Source organism: Microcaecilia unicolor, chromosome 6, assembly GCF_901765095.1.
Source record: "Microcaecilia unicolor chromosome 6, aMicUni1.1, whole genome shotgun sequence".
NCBI lineage: Eukaryota > Metazoa > Chordata > Amphibia > Gymnophiona > Siphonopidae > Microcaecilia > Microcaecilia unicolor.
The window spans coordinates 166,781,055-166,802,122 of record NC_044036.1 but is presented as its reverse complement, the minus strand read 5'-3'; the positions used below and the strand labels follow the sequence as shown (position 1 = coordinate 166,802,122).

At 42.1% G+C, this 21,068-nt stretch overlaps 1 protein-coding gene across 3 annotated transcripts in view; it reads left to right on the top strand.

Annotated features, from left to right (window-relative positions):
* KIAA1257 (KIAA1257 ortholog) overlaps positions 1-21,068 on the top strand; it is a 126,038-nt gene that overhangs the window by 38,262 nt on the left and 66,708 nt on the right. For all 3 annotated transcript variants that reach the window (XM_030207946.1, XM_030207948.1, XM_030207947.1), the window contains exon 6: positions 3,459-3,608. In XM_030207946.1, the coding sequence (XP_030063806.1) occupies positions 3,459-3,608 (150 nt within the window). The remainder of the gene's footprint in view (positions 1-3,458; positions 3,609-21,068) is intronic.

The window sequence follows — 21,068 nt, the reverse complement described above, 5'->3', positions numbered from 1 at the left end:
TGTGGCTGGTAGGACTCCGCAAGTCCTGCCAGCTGAAGACTGCCAGCATTTCGCCCCCCCCCCCCCCCCATAGCTTTTGTTTCTTTGCCGGCAGCTAGCAGTGACTCATACCTGATGCTTACTCCAGCCCTGATGCAAATTCCTGTTTCCACATACAGTAGGTGGGACCAAGTCAGAGGGAAATATTGGGGCTGGTGTATGCAGCGGGTTTGTTGCTGTTGCTGCTGTCTTGCATGATAGAGGTCCATGATGCTAGGAATTCCCTTGGTTGGATCTTCCATATTGCTCGGTCAGGGCTAGTTCAAGTCAGAGCCACAGTATTTCAGCCATGCTTTTCAGGAGCTCCTGCACAGTGAGGCAGATGTGGAGGGGCATAATCGAACGGGGCACCCATGTTTTCCTGAGGACATCCTTGCAAAGGGACAGGGAAACCCGTATTATCAAAACAAGATGGGCGTCCATCTTTTGTTTCAATAATACGGTCGGGGACGCCCAAATCGTGAAATTTAGGTTGACCTTAGAGATGGTCGTCCCCGATTTTCGGCGATAATGGAAACCGAGGACGCCCATCTCAGAAACGACCAAATTCAAACCATTTGTTAGTGGGAGGAGCCAGCATTTGTAGTGCACTGGTCCCCCTGACATGCCAAGACACCAACTGGTCACCCTAGGGGGCACTGCAGTGGACTTCAGAAAAAGCTCTCAGGTGCATAGCTCCCTTACCTTGTGTGCTGAGTCCCCCAAAACCCACTCCCCACAACTGTACACCACTTCCATAGCCCTTAGGAATGAAGGGGGGCACCTACATGTGGGTACAGTGGGTTTGTGGTGGGTTTTGTAGGGCTCACATTTACCACCACAAGTGTAACAGGTAGGGGGGATGGGCCTGGGTCCACCTGCCTGAAGTGCACTGCAGTATCCACTAAAACTGCTCCAGGGACCTGCATACTGCTGTCATGGAGCTGGGTATGATATTTGAGGCTGGCATAGAGGCTGGAAAAAAATATTAATTTTTTTTTTTTAGGGTGAGAGAGAGTTAGTGACCACTGGGGGAATAAGGGGAGGTGATCCCCGATTCTCTCCAGTGTTCATCTGGTCATTTAAGGTGCATTTTTGTGGCTTGGTTGTAAAAATAAAAGGACCAAGTAAAGTCGTCCAAGTGTTCATCAGGGACACCCTTTTTTCCCATTATTGGCCGAGGACGCCCACGTGTTAGGCACGCCCCAGTCCTGCCTTCGCTATGCTTCCGACACGCCCCCGTGAACTTTGGTCGTCCCCGTGACGGAAAGCAGTTGAGGACGCCCAAAATCGGCTTTCGATTATGCCGATTTGGGTGACCCTGGAAGAAGGACGCCCATCTTCCGATTTGTGTCAAAAGTTGGACGCCCTTCTCTTTCGAAAATAAGCCAGATAGTAACAGAGTAGATGTTGGCAGATAAAGACCTGAATGGTCCATCCAGTCTGCCCAACTCATTACAAATGGTATGTATACCTGCTCTTGATTTAGCCTTGCCGTTTTTAGGGAAAGGGGAAATGGGACTTGATATACCGCCTTTTTGAGGTTTTTGCAACTACATTCAAAGCGGTTTACATATATTCAGGTACTTATTTTGTACCAGGGGCAATGGAGGGTTAAGTGACTTGCCCAGAATCACAAGGAGCTGCAGTGGGAATTGAACTCAGTTCCCCAGGATCAAAGTCCACTGCACTAACCACTAGGCCACTCCTCCATAGACTGTAGAAGTCTGCCTGGCACTGGCCTTGTTCTAAAATTTCTAAAATGGTAGTCTCAAGTAGGTTGTGCGGTTTCATCCTCTCCAAATGGTGTAACAGTCTTTTGAGGAAGTCCTGGAACTTTGGGGACCAAAATTCAAAGGCTGACTGGAAGAACTTATGGGAGGTGTTTCCTTATCTCAGCTCCTCCCCCCCCCCCCCCCCCCAATACTGGTCACGCTTGGTCCAAATTTAGAGGCCATGAGCAATACTATTCAGGCAACTCCTTCCCTTTCTCAGGAAGGTCGTCCTGGACAGAAGGTTTGACTGGGATGGACCCTTATTATAAACTGCTGTATTCTGGCTGCTCTCACTAGATGATTGGAGGGTTTTTTTTTTTTAAGCTACGAGTGCTGTCAGAGTTATGACCATGAATGTGCCTTTTCTTTTCCATGTTTGCTCATTTTAATTACCTGCCATTGGAAGCATCCACCTATGATTGATACATGGCCCCTGATGCAGGCATTCTGTCAAAACAGGGGCTATGTCAGGTCCCAAAATAAATATTGCTTCCTTTTATAACCTTTGGCTCATCATCGTCTCCCTTGTTTCACCTGGGACCTATTACAATTTTGTTGCAGTTCTCTTCAGTTGTGTTTTTGAATTGCCTTTGACCTGCTCTCCTCCTTTGCCTGGGAAAAAGGAAAAAGTACATTTGGGCTTCCTTAGTGTGTATGGATGGTTTAAAAAGAAGCATTCCTATGGGTGTGTATAAAAGGTTGGGGTGAGGGGGATACAACAGCACATGTGCATTCCGTTTTCAAATGTGGTATTTCGCTCCCACCCAGCCCCTCTCCCCCCCCCCCCCCCCCCCACCAATATCAGAAACAAGATGTGAAGCTGCTTTTGCATATTTTGCAGCCATTAGACTTTAAAGAAAAACTGCACAGATGGTTTGAAAACTGACTGGAAAATCCACAAGTCTCATGTTTGCCTGGGTGTTGCAAACAGTGCTATGCAAAATTGTGCCCATAATCAATCATGGAGACATCAGGAAGCACATATGTGAACAAGACTTTAATGGTGGGGGGAAAAGCCCATCTGCATGAAATCAAGTCAGCATGTGTCATTTCACATGACCATCTTACTCCCAGGATAACACTTAGAAAATCTGTCTCGTAGAGTTAAGCTGCTTCTAGTAAAGTATGGACATACTGTAGATGGTTTTTAAGAACATGTGCTGTATACAGAATAGTACAGGCTAATACTGACTCCAGCAAATTCCTTATATATGCTGGCAAGTCGCCTTACATTTCTGTACCTCAGCTAGCTCAACTGCATTGGTTAATGACCATATGGCTCTTTCTACCAAGCTCATCTTGAAAAACTTTCATACAGTGTACGTACTTTCAAATGATTCCAAATATAGGAGCCAACTTTTTTCAAAATTATTGGGGGGTGCTAAACTCAATGAAAATGATCCTTCCCTGGACACAATGAAGGAGTTTGTTCAATATGGGGGGTGTTCAAGCACCCACAGAGTCGGCTCCTATGATTCCAGAGTCATACAGAGGTTTGTACAGTATGCCTCGACAGCTGGTTTCATTTTTATGTATATACATTTTTTAAAACAAATATAATCGCATCCCCTCACACCACTGTGACAAAGTCCAGAAACAATTGCCTACAGTCTACATGTTAATGCTGTTCCTGTTTATTCTTAAAATAGATTGTTCTTTTCACAGGAAGAAACAAAATCTCAGATGTCAACGAAAATGTTGCGCTGCAGGAAAGAAATGAGAACCTACCAGCAGCATTTGAAAATGTTTTACTAGAAGCAGACAAAAAGGAAGGAAAAGTAACTTTTCAGTTGGACTTCTTGCCCCTCCTCGCAGGTATTTTTCTGTTCTAAGCTTAAAATAGCAGACAAAGGAATACCATTTTATTCCAGTAACAATGCAGTAAAACCAAACAAGCTATTTGGATAAAGATACTAAGGTAATCTTTGTTGGACTGTACCATCTAGTTTGAAAGTAACTATGAAATCAAAATTAGTTCCATCATCCCTAATATTTGTATTAAATGTTGGGCTTTTGGTGTGCTCCCATCACTGTGGATTAGGAATTGGTTATTGGACAGAAAACAGAGGATAGGGTTAAATGGCCATTTTTCTCAATGGAGAAGAGTGAATAGTGGAGTGCCGCAGGGATCTGTACTGGGACCTGTGCTAGTTAACATATTTATAAATGATCTGGAAATCAGAACAAGTGAGGTGATGAGACAAAACTATTCAAAGTTGTTAAATCAAATGCAAGCATGTGAAATTTTGCAGGGAGACCTGAGGAAATTAGAAGACTGGGCATCCAAGTGGCAGATTAAATTTAATGTGGACAAAATGCAAAGTAATGCACCATTGGGTAGAATAATCTGAATCATAGTTACCTGATGCAAAAAAAAAAAAAGATCTAGGTGTCATTTTAGACAATATGTTGAAATCTTCTGCCCAGTGTGTGGCAGTGGCCAAAAAAGTAAACAGGATGCTAGGAATTATTAGGAAAGGGATAGCAAATAAGACCAAGAATACTATAATGCCTCTATCACCTTGAGTATTGTGTTCAGTTCTGGTCGCTGTATCTCAAAAAAGATGTAGTGGAATTAGAAAAGGTTCAAAGAAGAGCAACCAAAATGATAAAGGGGGTGGAACCCCTCTCATATGAGGAAAGGCTAAAGAAGGTGGGGTTCTTCAACTTGGAAAAGAGACGGCTGAGGAGAGGTAGAATTTTGTAGACCTCAGTCATGAGTGGCATAGAACAAGTAGAAGTGAATCGATTATATATATATATATTTTTTTTACTCTTTCATAAAGTACAAAGACTAGGGGACACTCGATGAAATTACATGGAAATACTTTTAAAACAAATAGGAAATATTTTTTCACTCAACAAATAAAAAGCTCTGGAACTTGTTGCTGGAGGATATGGTTATAGCGGTTAGTGTATCTCGGTGTAAAAAAAAAAGATTTGGACAAGTTCCTGGAGGAAACATCCATAGTCTGCTATTGAGATAGACATAGGGAAGCCACTCCTTGCACTGGGATTGGTAGCATGGAATTTTGCTACCATTTGGGTTTCTGCCAGGTACTTGTGACTTAGATTGGCCACTGTTCTAAACAGGATACTTGTCAAGATGGACCGTTGGTCTGACCCAGTATGGCTGTTCTTATGTATTTGTAGGAGAGATGTATTTCATTTTATTTTGAAAATGAAAGAAAAATGAAATTTTGTAGCTTTCTTTTCATTTTTCTCCTATTCTCTCAGGGGAAAGAAAGATCCTACCTTCATTGCTTAAACAAAAAAGAAAGGAAAATGCTTCCTGGTCTTTTGGAAATGATCATTCCTGTCCTTGAAGACACACATAGGTTAAGCGTGAGATGCAGTGGCGTAGCCACAGGTAGGCCGGGGCCCACCCACTTAGGGCTCAGGCCCACCCGACATTAGCACACGTTTAGCGGTAGCCGGTTGGGATCCCAAGCTCCGCCAGCTGAAGACTTTCCCCCTGAGGGTAACGAAAATTCTACTGTCCACAATACCGGCACCTGCGCATGCCCACCCACTTCTTGCCTAGGCCCACCCAAAATCTGTTGTCTGGCTACGCCTCTGGTGAGATGGAGGGCTTGAGGTCCATCCAGAATTCCATGGGGTTTTTATTTTAACCTTTACTGGCAAGGCCTCAACACATCATTGTTTCTTTTTGCATTCCAGTTTGGTTTTTGTTTTTATTATGTTTGAAATAAATGAAAGCAAACCAAGCAATAAATTAATAAAAACCCCTGAAACAAAATGAGATGATATTCAGCACACATGGTCATAATTTATTTGAAAGGTGGCCTACATATGGCACATAGATAACATGGAGGGGCATAATCGAACGGGGCGCCCAAGTTTTCCTGAGGACGTCCTCACAGAATGTCCCGGCGAAGGAGCGGGAAAACCTGTATTATCAAAACTGTTGGATTATTTGTAGTAAATAATTAGCAGATTTTAGTACACACAGCTTCAGCTTTAGAAATGTTAATTTCTTTCTTCATCTCTCTCTCATTCACCCCTGAATAATTCACTGCTGAGTCACTTTAAAGTTTAAGTAACAAAACATCTGTTTACTCACAGTTTGCAGTTAGATTATAATCAGACAGGCTTATATATACATATTACTATACATTTGTATTATCAGCTCCTTCCATGTGCTTAGATGGTAATGGATGCTCACACCACCATAGATCCTCTCAGGTTAGGAGAGATCATGAGCTCCATGTGCTCCATGTGCTGCATCTGCTGCATCTGCTGTGTCTAACCCCCACAGGAAGTTGCATAGCTGTGTGACCTCTCTAAGTAATTCACATCAGAGGTCACAGAGTAATCACAGAGAAATAATAGGTGACAGGCAATGCATGTAAAATACAATTACATTCCAACAAACCCCTTCTCATGCATAACTGTCATGCAATTATTTATTCATACAAAGTCCAAGCTTTATACGCAGATTCACAAAATGTTCTCTGGGTAACGGTTTGGTCATGATGTCAGCTGTCATCTCACTGGTGTGACAATAGTGTAGACTGATGACCCCTTCTTTTGCCAACTCTCGCACGTTGTGGTATTTCGTTGCGATGTGCTTGGTGCGTGACTGAACCTTGTCATTCTGTGACAGTCGGATGCAGCTCTGATTATCTTCCATTATCTGGATTGGTCTCTTTTCAGCTATTCCGAAATCCAGCAAAAGTTTTTCAATCCACATCAGTTCTCTGCACGCTTCCGATACGGCCACGTATTCAGCTTCTGTAGAAGACAAACTCACAATACTTTGTTTATGACTGGCCCATGAAATTTGTACATTTCCATACATAAACACATATCCACTTGTGGATTTATAATCAGAATGATCCCCTGCCCAATCTGAATCACAGTAACATATTAGTTTTGGATTACTATTGGCTGAAATCTTTAATTTACAATCAATGGTATCCTTTAAATACCTTACCATCCTTTTAACTGCAGTCCAATCTGATTTGGTAGGTGAGCTGACCCTTCTGCTCAAAATTCCTACTGCATTTGCTATATCAGCCCTGTATGTGGTAGCTAGATATAAAAGCTTACCTATGGCTGATCTATATTGGATGTTATCTGGTAAAGGTTCTCTTACTGTTTCATCCTTCAGAAAATCAGTGATCATGGGAGTGCTTACAACTTGGGCATCTTGCATACCTAAACTTTCAATAAGCTCATTTATTTTCTGCTTCTGGCTTAGAAGATAAGAACCATCATTTTGTTTCTCAATTTCTATACCAAGATAGTATGACACATTACCAAGTTCTTTTATCTCAACATTCAGGTTTAAATATTTTACAATGTCCTTGTACTCTTGCTCACTTTCGCTTGCAATGAGCAGATCATCAACAAAAGCTAAAATGTATGTATATTGTCCATTTCTGCACCTAGTGTACAAGCATTTATCTGCTTCACCTTGCTTAAATCCTAAATTTGTCAATATTTCATGCAATTTTTCATTCCAACATTTTGCACTTTGCTTTAATCCATAAAGACCTTTGTTTAATTTACACACTAGCTGTCTTTGTTTTGTATTTATGAAACCTGTTGGCTGTTCCATGTACAAGTCTTCAGTTATATCTCCTTGAAGAAACGCTGTTTTCACATCAATGTGTTTGACTTGCATGCCTTTTGAGACTGCAATGCTCAGAAGTGTTCTTATTGTCGTGTGTTTCACTACAGGTGCAAACACTTCATCAAAATCTTCTCCATATTTTTGAAGATATCCCTTTGCCACTAATCTGGCTTTATACCTTTCCACTTTTCCTTGTGCATTCCTTTTTAACTTGAATACCCATTTGCATCCTATAGCTTTCTTGCCAGGAGGTAATTTTGTAAGAATCCAAGTATTATTTTTATCCAATGCATCAATTTCTTCTTGTGCAGCTTTACGCCATTCAGCAGCTTCTTCTGCTGACATTTTCTCAATCTCATCCCATGTTAAGGGCTCTTGAGCTTCTGCTGACTTTGTTAGGTAAGACAGTCTTGGGGGTGGAACACCTTTGTTTTCCCTGGATGAGCGTCTGACAACAGGTTGGTCTGACCTTTCCGCATCCTCTAAATCTGAGAGTTCTTCTCCAATTGATTCCCCTTCTCCAACTGTACTGTCTTCTTCAATGATCCTTTCTGTGTCTGCTTCCTCTGCCTGTTCCTCGTTAGATACAGGTGAGTTGCTTTCAGACATCTGCCTTGGTATGGCATTTATATACACTGGCATATCTATTATGGTTCTAGTTTCATATTCTGGATGATAAGGCTCATCTGGGATAATCCAGCCTTTATCAACCCTTTTGTTTTGATCAAAATATGTAACATGTCTTATGCCAACAATGCCAGTTTTCAGATTCAAAATTCTATATCCTTTGTGTCCTGGAGCATAGCCAACTAAAATGCCCCTTTCTGTTGTGGAATCCAGCTTATGCCTTCTTTGCTTTGGTACATGAGCATATGCTGTACTTCCAAATGTTCTTATGTGTGACAGGTTTGGCTTCCTACCATGCCATGTCTCATGTGGTGTGCGCTCAGCGCCTTTAGTTGGCATTCTGTTTTGTAGGTACACTGCTGTGAGAATGGCTTCCCCCCATAGTCTTTTAGGGAGATTGCTATCTGACAGCATACATCTGGTCATTTCCACAAGTGACCTAAATTTTCTCTCTGCAACAGAATTTTGCTCTGGTGTATAAGCTACTGTTGTGATATGCTGAATGCCTTCTTGTTCTAGAAATGTGCGCATGCTTTGCGAAGTGAACTCACCACCATTGTCGGTCTGAAGAACCTTTGGTTTTCTTTCAAATTTGTTGCTCACCATGGCTACGTATTTCTTCAGCATGTCTGTGACTTGACTTTTTTCTTTCAGCAAATAGGCCACACAATATCTAGAGAAATCATCCAAGAATATTAGCACAAATCTGTTATTTCCCAATGATGGGATATTAAACGGTCCACATAAGTCACTGTGTATTAAGTCCAGCACTTTATTACTCCTATTTCCTGTGTATGCAGGAAATGAGGGTCTCACACCTTTTTGAGTAACACAGTCTATGCATTTCTCCATTTTACCAGCATCTGCACTTATCTGAATGCCGGTGGCCAGTTGCTTACTGTAAAGATCCTGGATCACCTTAGAATCACGATGTCCCAGGCGGCTGTGCCAGATTTCCAGACTACATTTACCATCATTCTTCCTTACTTGCGCCATATGTGAGGCTTCACCTGAAATGCTCAGTTTATAAACATCATTATGCATAAAAGCTTCAGCATACACTTCATCATTTTTAGAGATTGTGCACTTACTGTTTTCAAAATGAATCACAAATCCCTTCTTATCTAATGTAGATACACTAAGCATATTGCAAACTGCTTGGGGAATATACAAGACATCACTTACAGGAATTTCTTTAACTTCATTAGACACTTTGCATTTTAAGAATCCAATACCTTTTGCTTGGATCTTAGCAGTCCCTGCGTTTGCAGTTTTAAGAATACCTTCCTCTGGACACATTTCCTGAAAGAAATCCTTACAATTGGTTAAATGGCATGTGCTCCCTGAATCCAAAATCCAAGTACTTTCATTTGAATTATTATTTACCATAGTCAAAGATTTTTCTGCCATTTGAAAGCCCTTGTGTTTATCTTTGTCCTTCATACATTTCCTGGTTTGAAAATTCTTTAGTTCCATTGGCTTAGGTGAGCTAGAGGGAGTGTTTTGTGTTTCCTTACACCATTTAGATACATGTCCCTCCTTTCCACATGAGTAGCAAATCAGCTTGCCCTTGGGTGGAGTTTTCCCATAGCTCCGCCTTCCTCTGTTCTTTGCCAAGAAATTTGTTTCATTTCTCTCTGACTTGCTTTGAGAACACATCTCCTCAGAATCATTTATTATGCATTCCTGCCTTAGTTTTGATGTTGCCTGTTCAAAAGATTGCCCTTCAATGGCCTCATTTACAGACCTAAAAACATCAAACTTCTTTGATAGTGAGGTAAAAAGAAATGCTCTTTTCAATGCATCACACATGGGAATTCCTGAAAGTTCTAACTTTTGAAATGAAGACATAAGATGCATAATGTGATCATTACATTTACTTTTATCCCTTAATTTGGTTTCATTCAACTCTGCCAACCAAATTGGTTGCTGCTTTGCATATGTAGTTGCATACATAGTTCTCAGTTTATATAAAATGTCCTTTGGTGTATCTTTTCCCTCCACTAATATGGCTTGTTTCTCTGAGAGAGCTTCCAAAAGCATGCACTTCACATAATAGTTTGCATTGTCCCATTCAGCCATATTTTCAGCTGTTCTGTCTTGGTCTAAGCATATATCTAATCTTTTGCTCGAAGGAAACATATGAATCTTAATTCCCACTGCTGATAATTAAACTCAGTTAATCTAGGCACCTTGAGAGAATAGAACAATGGTGAATTTCTTCCCTCAGCCATTTTCTTAGCCTTCTGTCTGCTGTGTGGGGGGAGAGAGAGACAGACTGAATCTTTCCTTTAAAACTTAAGAGAAAAATGTGGCCTTTTTTTTCTGCCTGGTAATATTTCTCTTCTTTTTCAATTCCTGGACCCTGGGCCCATAACCCTTTTGTTGGATTATTTGTAGTAAATAATTAGCAGATTTTAGTACACACAGCTTCAGCTTTAGAAATGTTAATTTCTTTCTTCATCTCTCTCTCATTCACCCCTGAATAATTCACTGCTGAGTCACTTTAAAGTTTAAGTAACAAAACATCTGTTTACTCACAGTTTGCAGTTAGATTATAATCAGACAGGCTTATATATACATATTACTATACATTTGTATTATCAGCTCCTTCCATGTGCTTAGATGGTAATGGATGCTCACACCACCATAGATCCTCTCAGGTTAGGAGAGATCATGAGCTCCATGTGCTCCATGTGCTGCATCTGCTGCATCTGCTGTGTCTAACCCCCACAGGAAGTTGCATAGCTGTGTGACCTCTCTAAGTAATTCACATCAGAGGTCACAGAGTAATCACAGAGAAATAATAGGTGACAGGCAATGCATGTAAAATACAATTACATTCCAACAAAAACAAGATGGGCGGCCATCTTTCATTTCGATAATACAGTCGGGGACGCCCAAATCTCCACATTTAGGTCGTCCTTAGAGATGGTCATCCCCAGTTTTCAGCGATAATGGAAACCGAAGACGCCCATCACAGAAATGACCAAATCCAAGGCATTTGGTCATGGGAGGAGCCAGCATTCGTAGTGCACTGGTCCCCCTCACATGCCAGGACACCAACCGGGCACCCTAGGGGGCACTGCAGTGGACTTCAGAAATTGCTCCCAGGTGCATAGCTCCCTTACCTTGTGTGCTGAGGCCCCCAAAACCCACTACCCACAACTGTACAACACTACCATAGCCCTAAGGGGTGAAGGGGGGCACCTACATGTGGGTACAGTGGGTTTCTGGTGGGTTTTGAAGGGCTCACATTTACCAACACAAGTGTAAGAGGTAGGGGGGGTGCGCCTGGGTCTGCCTGCCTGAAGTGCACTGCAGTAGCCACTAAAACTGCTCCAGGGACCTGCATACTGCTATCAGGGAGCTGGGTATGACATTTGAGGCTGGCAAAAACAATTTTTAAAGTTTTTTTTTTTTTAAAGTTTTTTTTAGGGTGGGAGGGGGTTGGTGACCACTGGGGTAGTAAGGGGAGGTGATTCCCTCCAGTGGTCATCTGGTCAGTTCAGGCACCTTTTTGAAGCTTGGTCGCAAGAAAAAATGGACCAAGTAAAGTCGGCCAAGTGCTCGTTAGGGACGCCCTTTTTTTTCCATTATCGGCCGAGGACACCCATGTTTTAAGCACGCCCCAGTCCCTCCTTCGCTATGCTTCCGACACGCCCCCGGGAAATTTGGTCGTCCCTACGACAGAAAGCAGTTGAGAGCGCCCAAAATTGGCTTTCGATTATGCTGATTTGGGCGACCCTGGGAGAAGGACGCCCATCTCCCAATTTGTGTGGAAAGATGAGCACCCTTCTCTTTCGAAAATGAGCCCAATTGTAGAACAGGGGACCATGAAACACTGTTGAAGCACAAATTACAGATGCAAACCCCTAAATTCTATAAACTTGCATGTCCAACGTTAGACTTAGGGCTAGATTCAGTAAATTGTGCCGAAAAATAGTTGCCAGGAAAAATCAGCACTGAGTGTTGTTCTGTAAAGGGTTAACATTGGGATGAGCTCTTTTTATAGGACAACACCGAGCAAGAACTTTGTGTACAAGGACTTATGCCAGCTGAAACCTATTGTAAGTCCTAGGGTGCATCCCCCAAATTCTATAACACTGCACATAATTCTTTGGAATGCCCCTCCCGTGGCCACACCTCTTTTGAGCTGTGCACTATGGAATTTGGGCGCACAGTGTTAAAGAACAGCACATTGCCAGATGCTTATATAACCCCTAATTGTCACCAATTAGCATTAATTGTTAGTGCCCAGTTATTGATAATTAGGTTGCATACACATCCCAGGATCACATGCAAATTTGGGTGCCCAAATTTGAGTGACCTTTATAAAATTTGAGGGTTGGTGTGCAAAGTCAGTTGCACACATAGCTTGATATGAGATAATTGATGTTAACTAGCAATTACTGGCACTAATTGGTACCAATTAGCAGTTACGGGCACAACTGACCTTAGTCTGTATTCTGTAAAAAGTGTGCGGGGGGGGGGGGGGGCATGATCCAGGGAGCAGCATCAGCAGATTAGGAGCCTGCTCACAACTTGTGTGCACGTGTTCAGATCTAGTCTAGTGCTTATTAACTTCCAATTCCTAAAAGGTCCAAGGCGGTGTACAAGATTGAAAAATACAAAATATAATATAAATAATACAGCTAACAGAATAAAATAATATCCATTAAACAGAATTTGCAAGTAAATATTCATTCAATAAAAAGTTGAGAATTTTACAAAATAATGAATATGACTTTTCAGTTCTTAATTATTTATTTATTTGTAGCATTTGTATCCCACATTTTCCCACCAATTTGCAGGCGAAATGTGGCTTAATTACAGTAAAAAGCAGCCTGAAAGGAATATGATCGTTGATAATTTCTCTTTTCAACTAAATGTTGAGCCAAAGGATAATGAAAAAAGTTATTCTTGTATCTAAATGCTAACTTAGAATGAGAACAAAAAAGTAAATCATGTAGGTAAACAGAAGTCAAACCATGAAATGATTTAAAAACTAAACAGAAAATCTGATAAATAATCCTAGCTTTGAATGGAACCAGTGCAAATCGATTAACAAAGGAGTGACTCTATTATATTTCTTATTTCGTTCAAAGGATCATTTTATCTGCAATGCTCTCCAATAATTACAATCTATCAAGTTGTTTCTGAGGAAGTCCAACATGTTATACACACAATGTGGCCCTTTTACTAAGACATGTAGGCGCCTATGTGTATACAACGCGCCTCAGATTAGAACAACCGCCCGGCTACCGCGTGCCCTAAGCAGTAATTCTAATTTTGATGTGCGTCCAAAACGCGCGGCAGAAAATAATGTTTATTTTTTACCGTGTGGCGATAACTGGGCAGTAATCAGAAGTATGTGCACTGATGATTACCATCCGGTTAATGCATGAGACCTTACTGCTAAGTCAGTGGGTGACGGTAAGTTCTCAGGCCCAAAATGGACGTGCGCTGATTTTTATTTTGCCACACGTCTATTTTCAGCAAAAAAAAAAAAAAGGCCTTTTTTGCAGGTGTTGAAAAATGGACCTGTGTGTGTCCAATACATGTGTCTACATCAGCGCAGGCCATTTTTCAGTGCACCTTAGTAAAAGGGCCCCAATGTTCCCTCTAATTTTTGATGGGTTATATCCACAAATTTTTCTTTTGTGCAACTTTTTCTCGATAAACTGGGTTGAAATGTATTTGCTATGATGCAAGTGCACCTTTGGAAATAAAAGCAAATATTGGGATTTGAGAAACGTTACTAAATAACTGTTTTAATGACAGTAATTCTGTATTATGTTGTTTTAGTATATCATTTGTTTTAAATAATTAGAAAACATCACATAAATTTAAATTTTGATTTCCTATTTTCATAAATAAGTGTAATTATTTGGGCTAGTGCAGTAGGCACCCTAGTTCAGTGTTTCCCAAGTCCAGTCCTGGAGTATCCCTTGCCAGTCAGGTTTTCAGGATATCCACAGTGAATATGCATGAAAAAGATTTGCAAATAATGGAGGCAATGTATGCAAATCAAGTTCATGCATATTTATTGTGGATATCCTGAAAACCTGACTGTCAAGGGTACTCCAGGACTGGACTTGGGAAACACTGTCCTAAGTGAACCTTCAGTCTTGTATCCTACTCCCATATTATAACCTTCCTACTGGTTACTGATCTGGCTTAAACAATTATACGGAGGCAGCTACAGTTGACAAGCTCATTAATGTAGTGTGTGTAGCTTTAGTACAGGCTCCACAACTGCAAGGAGAATCCCAGCTCACGTTGCCCCTTGACATCAACAACTACCCCATGTTCAAGTATGTACGACTTCACTTCAAGGTAAGTCTTCCCAGAGCCGCCGAGAGGGGGGGCAGGGGGGACAAAATTCCCGGGCCCGGGCCTCCAGGGGGGGGCCAGTGCAGCAGTCCCAGCCGCCCTCCGTCATTGACCGTCTGCCACCGGGCCGGGCCCCCTGCATTGAAATCACAGCGCCTCTCACCAGTGGCGTTCCTAGAGGGGCTGACACCCGGGGCGGATTGCCGATGCGCCCCGCCCCCCGGGTGCAGTGCCCCCCCCGGAACAGCATGATGCCCCCCCCCCGGCGAAAGAACCCCTGATCCCCTGGCGAAAGAACCCCCCCCCCCCGGGTGCACTCCGCTGGGGGGGGGGGTGCCGTGCGCCTGCCAGCTCTTCGTTTTCATGCTCCCTCTGCCCCGGAACAGGAAGTAACCTGTTCCGGGGCTAAGGGAGCATGAAAACGAAGAGCCGACAGGCGCATGGCGTGCACCCGGGGCGGACCGCCCCCCCCCTTGGTACGCCACTGCCTCTCACCTCCGTGTGAAAGCGCTGCAGGCAGCAGGGCAGAAGATCACCTCCCTTCGGGCCTCCTTCCCTCCTTGTGCCCCCGCCCTCGTCTGACATAACTTCTGCGAGGGCGGGACACAAGGAGGGAAGGAGGGCTGAAGGGAGGTGATCTGCTGCCCTGCTGCCTGCAGTGCTTTCACATGGAGGTGAGAGGCGCTGTGATTTCAATGCAGGAGGCCTGGCCCTGTGGCAGGTGGAGGGGGGGAGTGGCGGCAGCGACCTCGGGGGGGGGGGGGGGGGTCGAGCGGGGGCCCGGCCCAGTCTCTCGGTGGCCCTGAGTCTTCCTACTTTAAGAGTGCCGCAAATTATAGCCAGCTGCTCAGCTTGGCACCACCTCCACTGTTGATACAGAGACTGAAGTAAATGATAGTTGAGGAGGTGGTTTAGTGAGTGAGAGCTGAGAGGTGGCTAATTTTTTATGTAATATGGTAAGGTTTCTTTAAATTAGTAATCTTACTTTCTAACTCCTCTTACTCTCTTACTTATCTATATGTTAACCCTCTCTCTGACCTCATGTGCAACTTTCTTTAAATTAGTCTCCTTATTCAATAACTCCTCTTACTGTCTTACCTATCTGTATGTTCCATCTTTGCTTATACCATTTACTGTAAATTAAAATGTTCTATTATGTATTGTGTTGACATTGTATGTAGTATACTATGCCATACTTTGTATTGTTATTTGAATATCTTTACTGCTGTTTTTTTTTTGTTACATTTGTACCCCGCGCTTTCCCACTCATGGCAGGCTCAATGCGGCTTACATGGGGCAATGGAAGGTTAAGTGACTTGCCCAGAGTCACAAGGAGCTGCCTGTGCCTGAAGTGGGAATTGAACTCAGTTCCTCAGGACCAAAGTCCACCACCCTAACCACTAGGCCACTCCTCCATTCCAAACTTGAGCAATTTTTCTATTGCTCATGTTTGATTTATTCTTATTGTACACCGCCTTGAGTGAATTCCTTCAAAAAGATGGTGAATAAATCCTAATAAATAAATACCTTCAGAGGTGACATTCAGCCTGGGGATCTTTTGGATCATCCACGAGACTGACCTCATGGCAGAGAGGAAACTGATGCACTCTAAAGCGCCCTTCTTCCTGCTGGACTCAGAGTGGGGGTTGAGCTGCCGGTATAATGTTTGCTTGCTGCTGATGTCTTTTTGCCATCCCTATAATGTGAGCACAGTATGCTATTTTCTTGTGTGGGCTGTGTTTTGCTCTGTGTACCAGGTTCATGATCTGTGTGCAGGTGCACACGCACAGCTTAGAGGGAACAGTGGTAATAGGAAAAGGGTGAAAGGGGGGAAAACTCAGGAGTAATGGAAGGAAATATTTCTTTACAGAAATGGTGATGGATACATGGAGCAACCTTTTAGTAAAACACAACAAGCATAGAAGATCTTTGAGGGAAAAGAAGGAATTGTAGAATTAAGTAGTTAGTGTAGATGTGCAGATTGGATACACCATATGGTCTTTATCTGCAGCCATTTTCTCTGTTTGTGACATCTGACCTGAGCTATTGTGCATAATTTCTGTGAGCAGACTGGTAACAATTCTGTGGTAGTTCTTGAAATGAAGCAGACCTAGCAGCTGTTTGGTATTGCACATGAGTCTTAAGTCAAATTTTGCAGTGGAAGGTTTACATTATGTGAAAAATCTGTTCTCCAACTGACCGTTAACTTTATCTGTTTTATATCAGTTTAAACCAATACAAAATTGTTCAGTGAAAAAAGTGTATTCTATATGACCTTTTAGATGTACTACTTTTTTTTTAATTAATCATCATCAATGCTAAGAATTGCAAATAGTTCAGATCAGAAGTGTACAATGATAATTTGGAACTTCTGTGATTACACCAAGCATGTTGTAGAAATTGGGAAATGATACATAAGTAGGTTTGACTAGTTTAGCCATGTCAGATACCTAGTTCCTATCATGAGTATCAGTTGATTTTGATGAATTCTATAGTTTGTTTTCAACCTTTTTTTATTTCTTTGGGACTTGGTGGAAGTACGTTTTTTTGCTTCCATTATCCATTTGTGCCTCTGGGCTACTACTACTATTTAGCATTTCTATAGCGCTACAAGGCATATGCAGCGCTGCACAAACAAAAAAGAAAGACAGTCCCTGCTCAAGGAGCTTACAATCTAATAGACAAAAAATAAATAAAGTAAGCAAATCAAATCAATTAATGTGAACGGGAAGGAAGAGAGGAGGGTAGGTGGAGGCGAGTGGTTACAAGTGGTTACGAGTCAAAAGCAATGTTAAAGAGGTGGGCTTTCAGTCTAGATTTAAAGGTGGCCAAGGATGGGGCAAGACGTAGGGGCTCAGGAAGTTTATTCCAGGCGTAGGGTGCAGCGAGACAGAAGGCGCGAAGTCTGGAGTTGGCAGTAGTGGAGAAGGGAACAGATAAGAAGGATTTATCCATGGAGCGGAGTGCACGGGAAGGGGTGTAGGGAAGGACGAGTGTGGAGAGATACTGGGGAGTCACTTAACCCTCCATTGCCCCATGTAAGCCGCATTGAGCCTGCCATGAGTGGGAAAGCGCAGGGTACAAATGTAACAACAACAACATTTGCTTCCCCTTTGCCAGTCCCTACTTCCTCTCTCATACCCCAACTGAATATCTTGCAGAGTGACAGGGTATTGCAAGGAGGATGGTTCTTTGAAAATAGTACTGTATCCTTTCTAGGGTCACATGTATAAAACATTTTTCCATAGATATAAAATGGGAAAAACATTTTAATACTAGCATAACAAGAGAAGTTTAGCAAACTGTCTTTTCTCTTATGTGGGGATTCTCAACCCAGTCCTCGGGACATACCCAGCCAGTCTGGTTTTCAAAACAACCATAATATAAATATATATGAGAGAAATTTGCACGCACTGCCTTCCTTGAATACAAATCAATTTCATGCGCATTTATTGTGGTTATCTTGGATGTGTCCCACGGACTGGGTTGAGAACCCTTGCACAAGAGCAATGACAGTTTGCTAAAGTTCTCATGTTGAGGCAGCAACATGATATGATGCTAGTATTAAATGGGGTTTTTTTTTTCTCATTTTATATCTATGGAAAAATGTTTTATACATGTGACCCTAGAAAGATATCAAGTTGTGGTATAAGAGTGGTAGCAGGGACTGGCAAAGGGGAGGAAAATGAGTAATGGAGACTGGGCAAAGGGAGCAAAAATGGTGTGCTTCCATTGAGTAGGATAAATGTTCCGTACGTTAAGATCGCAGAGGCCAATTTTCTGAAACTAAGGGGAGTTTGTGGGTTTTTTATACTCGAGGTCTGCAAGCCAATTTTCTAATGGATGATCACTATAGGGAGTCAACATTTGGGGGAGGAGGGGCCAAATGGGCCGTAATACTATAGGGCACCCCAAGTCTGTCCAGAGCTGAAGGGGAGACAACCTGATGGTAAGCTTTGCGGCCCCCCCCCCCCTTCAGAATTTCTGTCCTGGGCCCCTTCACGTCTAACATGGGTTCAGCTCCCCCACCGAGCATCCCCTTGAAAATCTGATGGTGACTAGTGACTCTGGGATTTTTCATCCTGTGTACTTTGGGGGGGGGGGGGGGTTAATAAAATAAAATGTGTGTGGGTTTAAAAATGGAATCCTCATTGTACTTGACCTAACTTCATCCCCCTGTGTTGCTCCATATCTCCTGCAAGGAAAAGTAGGCATGCTGTAAACAGGGTTTCTCCAAAAGTAACTCATGTTTAACATCAAGAAGGATCCTTTGAAAATTGACTTTACAGCTGCTTAAATTAAGAATATAACTGTTTGTTGATTGCTGTGACTTAAGTGATAAGGTTTAAAGGCCTAAATATGTATAACCTGGAAAAAAAGAAAAGATATGCTAGAAATTCTGATAACTCAAGAGTGTTCTTCACTGGAAAATAAGTTTTAGAGCAAAGGGTTGTGATATAAAACTGGAGGAGGTAGCCTTAGGAGTAGCATAAGGAAGTATACACAGAAAGATTGGTGGGTACATATAGATGGGGAGGTTAACAATCAAGAAAAAACAGGGTCAGAATTAGCGAAGGCATAGGACAAGCAAATGGGACTCCTATTAGTGGAAAATGAGGGTAAACTTAGAGATCAAGTTAGGGTGGTGGACTTTGGTCCTGGGGAACTGAGGAACTGAGTTCGATTCCCGGCACAGGCAGCTCCTTGTGACTCTGGGCAAGTCACTTAACCCTCCATTGCCCCATGTAAGCCGCATTGAGCCTGCCATGAGTGGGAAAGCGCGGGATACAAATGTAACAAAAAAAAAAAAAAAAACAACTTGCAAAGCATTATAGTGGTGGCAATAGAAAAAAAATGAGCAGATAGGCCTGACAGTCTGGATTTGCCTTCAGTGTATTCGCTTCTCTGTCATGCATTTATTAAGATGTAAAATAGTGAACTTAGAATTGCCAGATGATCTTACAAAATGCTGTGTGGTCCAGCTTCACACTTCAAAGGAAAGCAAAAGCGATTGATCTAAGAATGCAGTATTGTGCTCATGAGATACGTAAATACACATGGTATTTGCTAAACACCTTTGGTTGAACTGTAAATATATGCCTTTTTGGAATCCTTTATATTATGAATTATTTTAAAATCTATATTAACCATCCTTGGTTTATCTTTACTGGGCACTTTTCTCATAGACAAAAAATAGGAGAAAACCTTTAGTAAGTTATCAGCCTAATTTATGATGATTTTTATTGGAAGCTCAGTCAGGGCCCAGTGAAAACAACTTGTATGTCTTGTTTATTTGACGTTGTGATTCCAAGGCCACCACTTCCCCCAACAGAAACTGAAGTGAAATATTCATATTCGTTTAAAAAAAATGTAATGTTATTTATGGTAGTTATAGAAAAGGGCAATCTTCATAACCTTTTCTGTGGATAAAATAGTGTTTTACCCATGAAGGGGGCAATTTTGTAAAGTGGCAGCTATTCTATAAAGGAATTTAGTCACCTAATTTTCTTTATAGAATAGTGGTATAATAAGGTTAGATACATACCTAGATTTTAGGTGTGAGCAATGGAATGGAGGAGTAGCCTAATGGTTAGAGCAGTGGGCTGAGAACGAGGAGAGCCCAGTTCAAATCCCACTGCAGCTCCTTCTGATCTTGGACAAGTCATTTGCCACCAGATTCTATAAAAGTCACCCAAATTTGGGCATAGATCTCAGATCCATGCACAAAGTAATGAGCTGTTAACAATCAAGTATTGAGGTAAATCGTCACTATTTAGGATTTGAATGTGGATCTGCCTATGTACTATTCTATAACACTGCACGCCTAAATTGTCTCGTGTGTAACTCAGAAGGGGGTGTGGCCAGAGAAGTATGGGTGGATCAGGGGCATTCCCAAAATGTAGGCACAGTGTTCTAGAATAGGGTAATTTGCTTACACGCCTGACTGCCTTTAGTTGCCCACCAGCATTTACACCAGGTTGCAGCAGGCATATGTCCTCGCAGCCAAAGTTGGGCATGGGAATCCTCGCTAAGCGCTATCTATAAGGGTTGCTTAGTGCTAAGTGCCAGATTCTATATATCGTGCCTAGCGTTCTGTGCCTAAATCTAAGTGTATCCCATACCAATGAGAGTAACTTAATTGGCTTAACAAGCTAATCAGCGTTGTTGACAGCACTTAACAAGCAATAATGAGTACTAATTGGCAATAATTAGAATTTACATGCATAACTCACTAAGTATATGCTGTAACTCACTGCGCCTAAATTCTAATGCACACATCCAAAAAGGGGTGGGGAAATGGGTGTTTTGTGGGCATTCCCAAATTTACGCATGTTATAGAATATGGCCCAGTCTGTATAAATCTATGCGCCGGGATGTACGCCACATTTTCATCGGTGTAAATGGATGTGCTTAGTTTTAGGCACTGGAATATGAACTAAGTGTATATACCACGTATAAATCTTATATAATACGCTTTGGTGAAAATGATTTCCATGTGGATTTTCCAGGCGCCATATCTCCCCCTTAGCGTGGGTCTTAATGGCACATTACTTTGGGCACCATTTACTAAATCTGGCCTTTAACCCTTCATTGCCTTAGGTACAAACTCAAGATTATGAGCCCTCCACGGACAGAAAAATACCTACAATTCTTGAATTTCCACTGCTTCAATAGCTTTCAGGCTTGCAAGTGGTATATAAGATTAAATAATA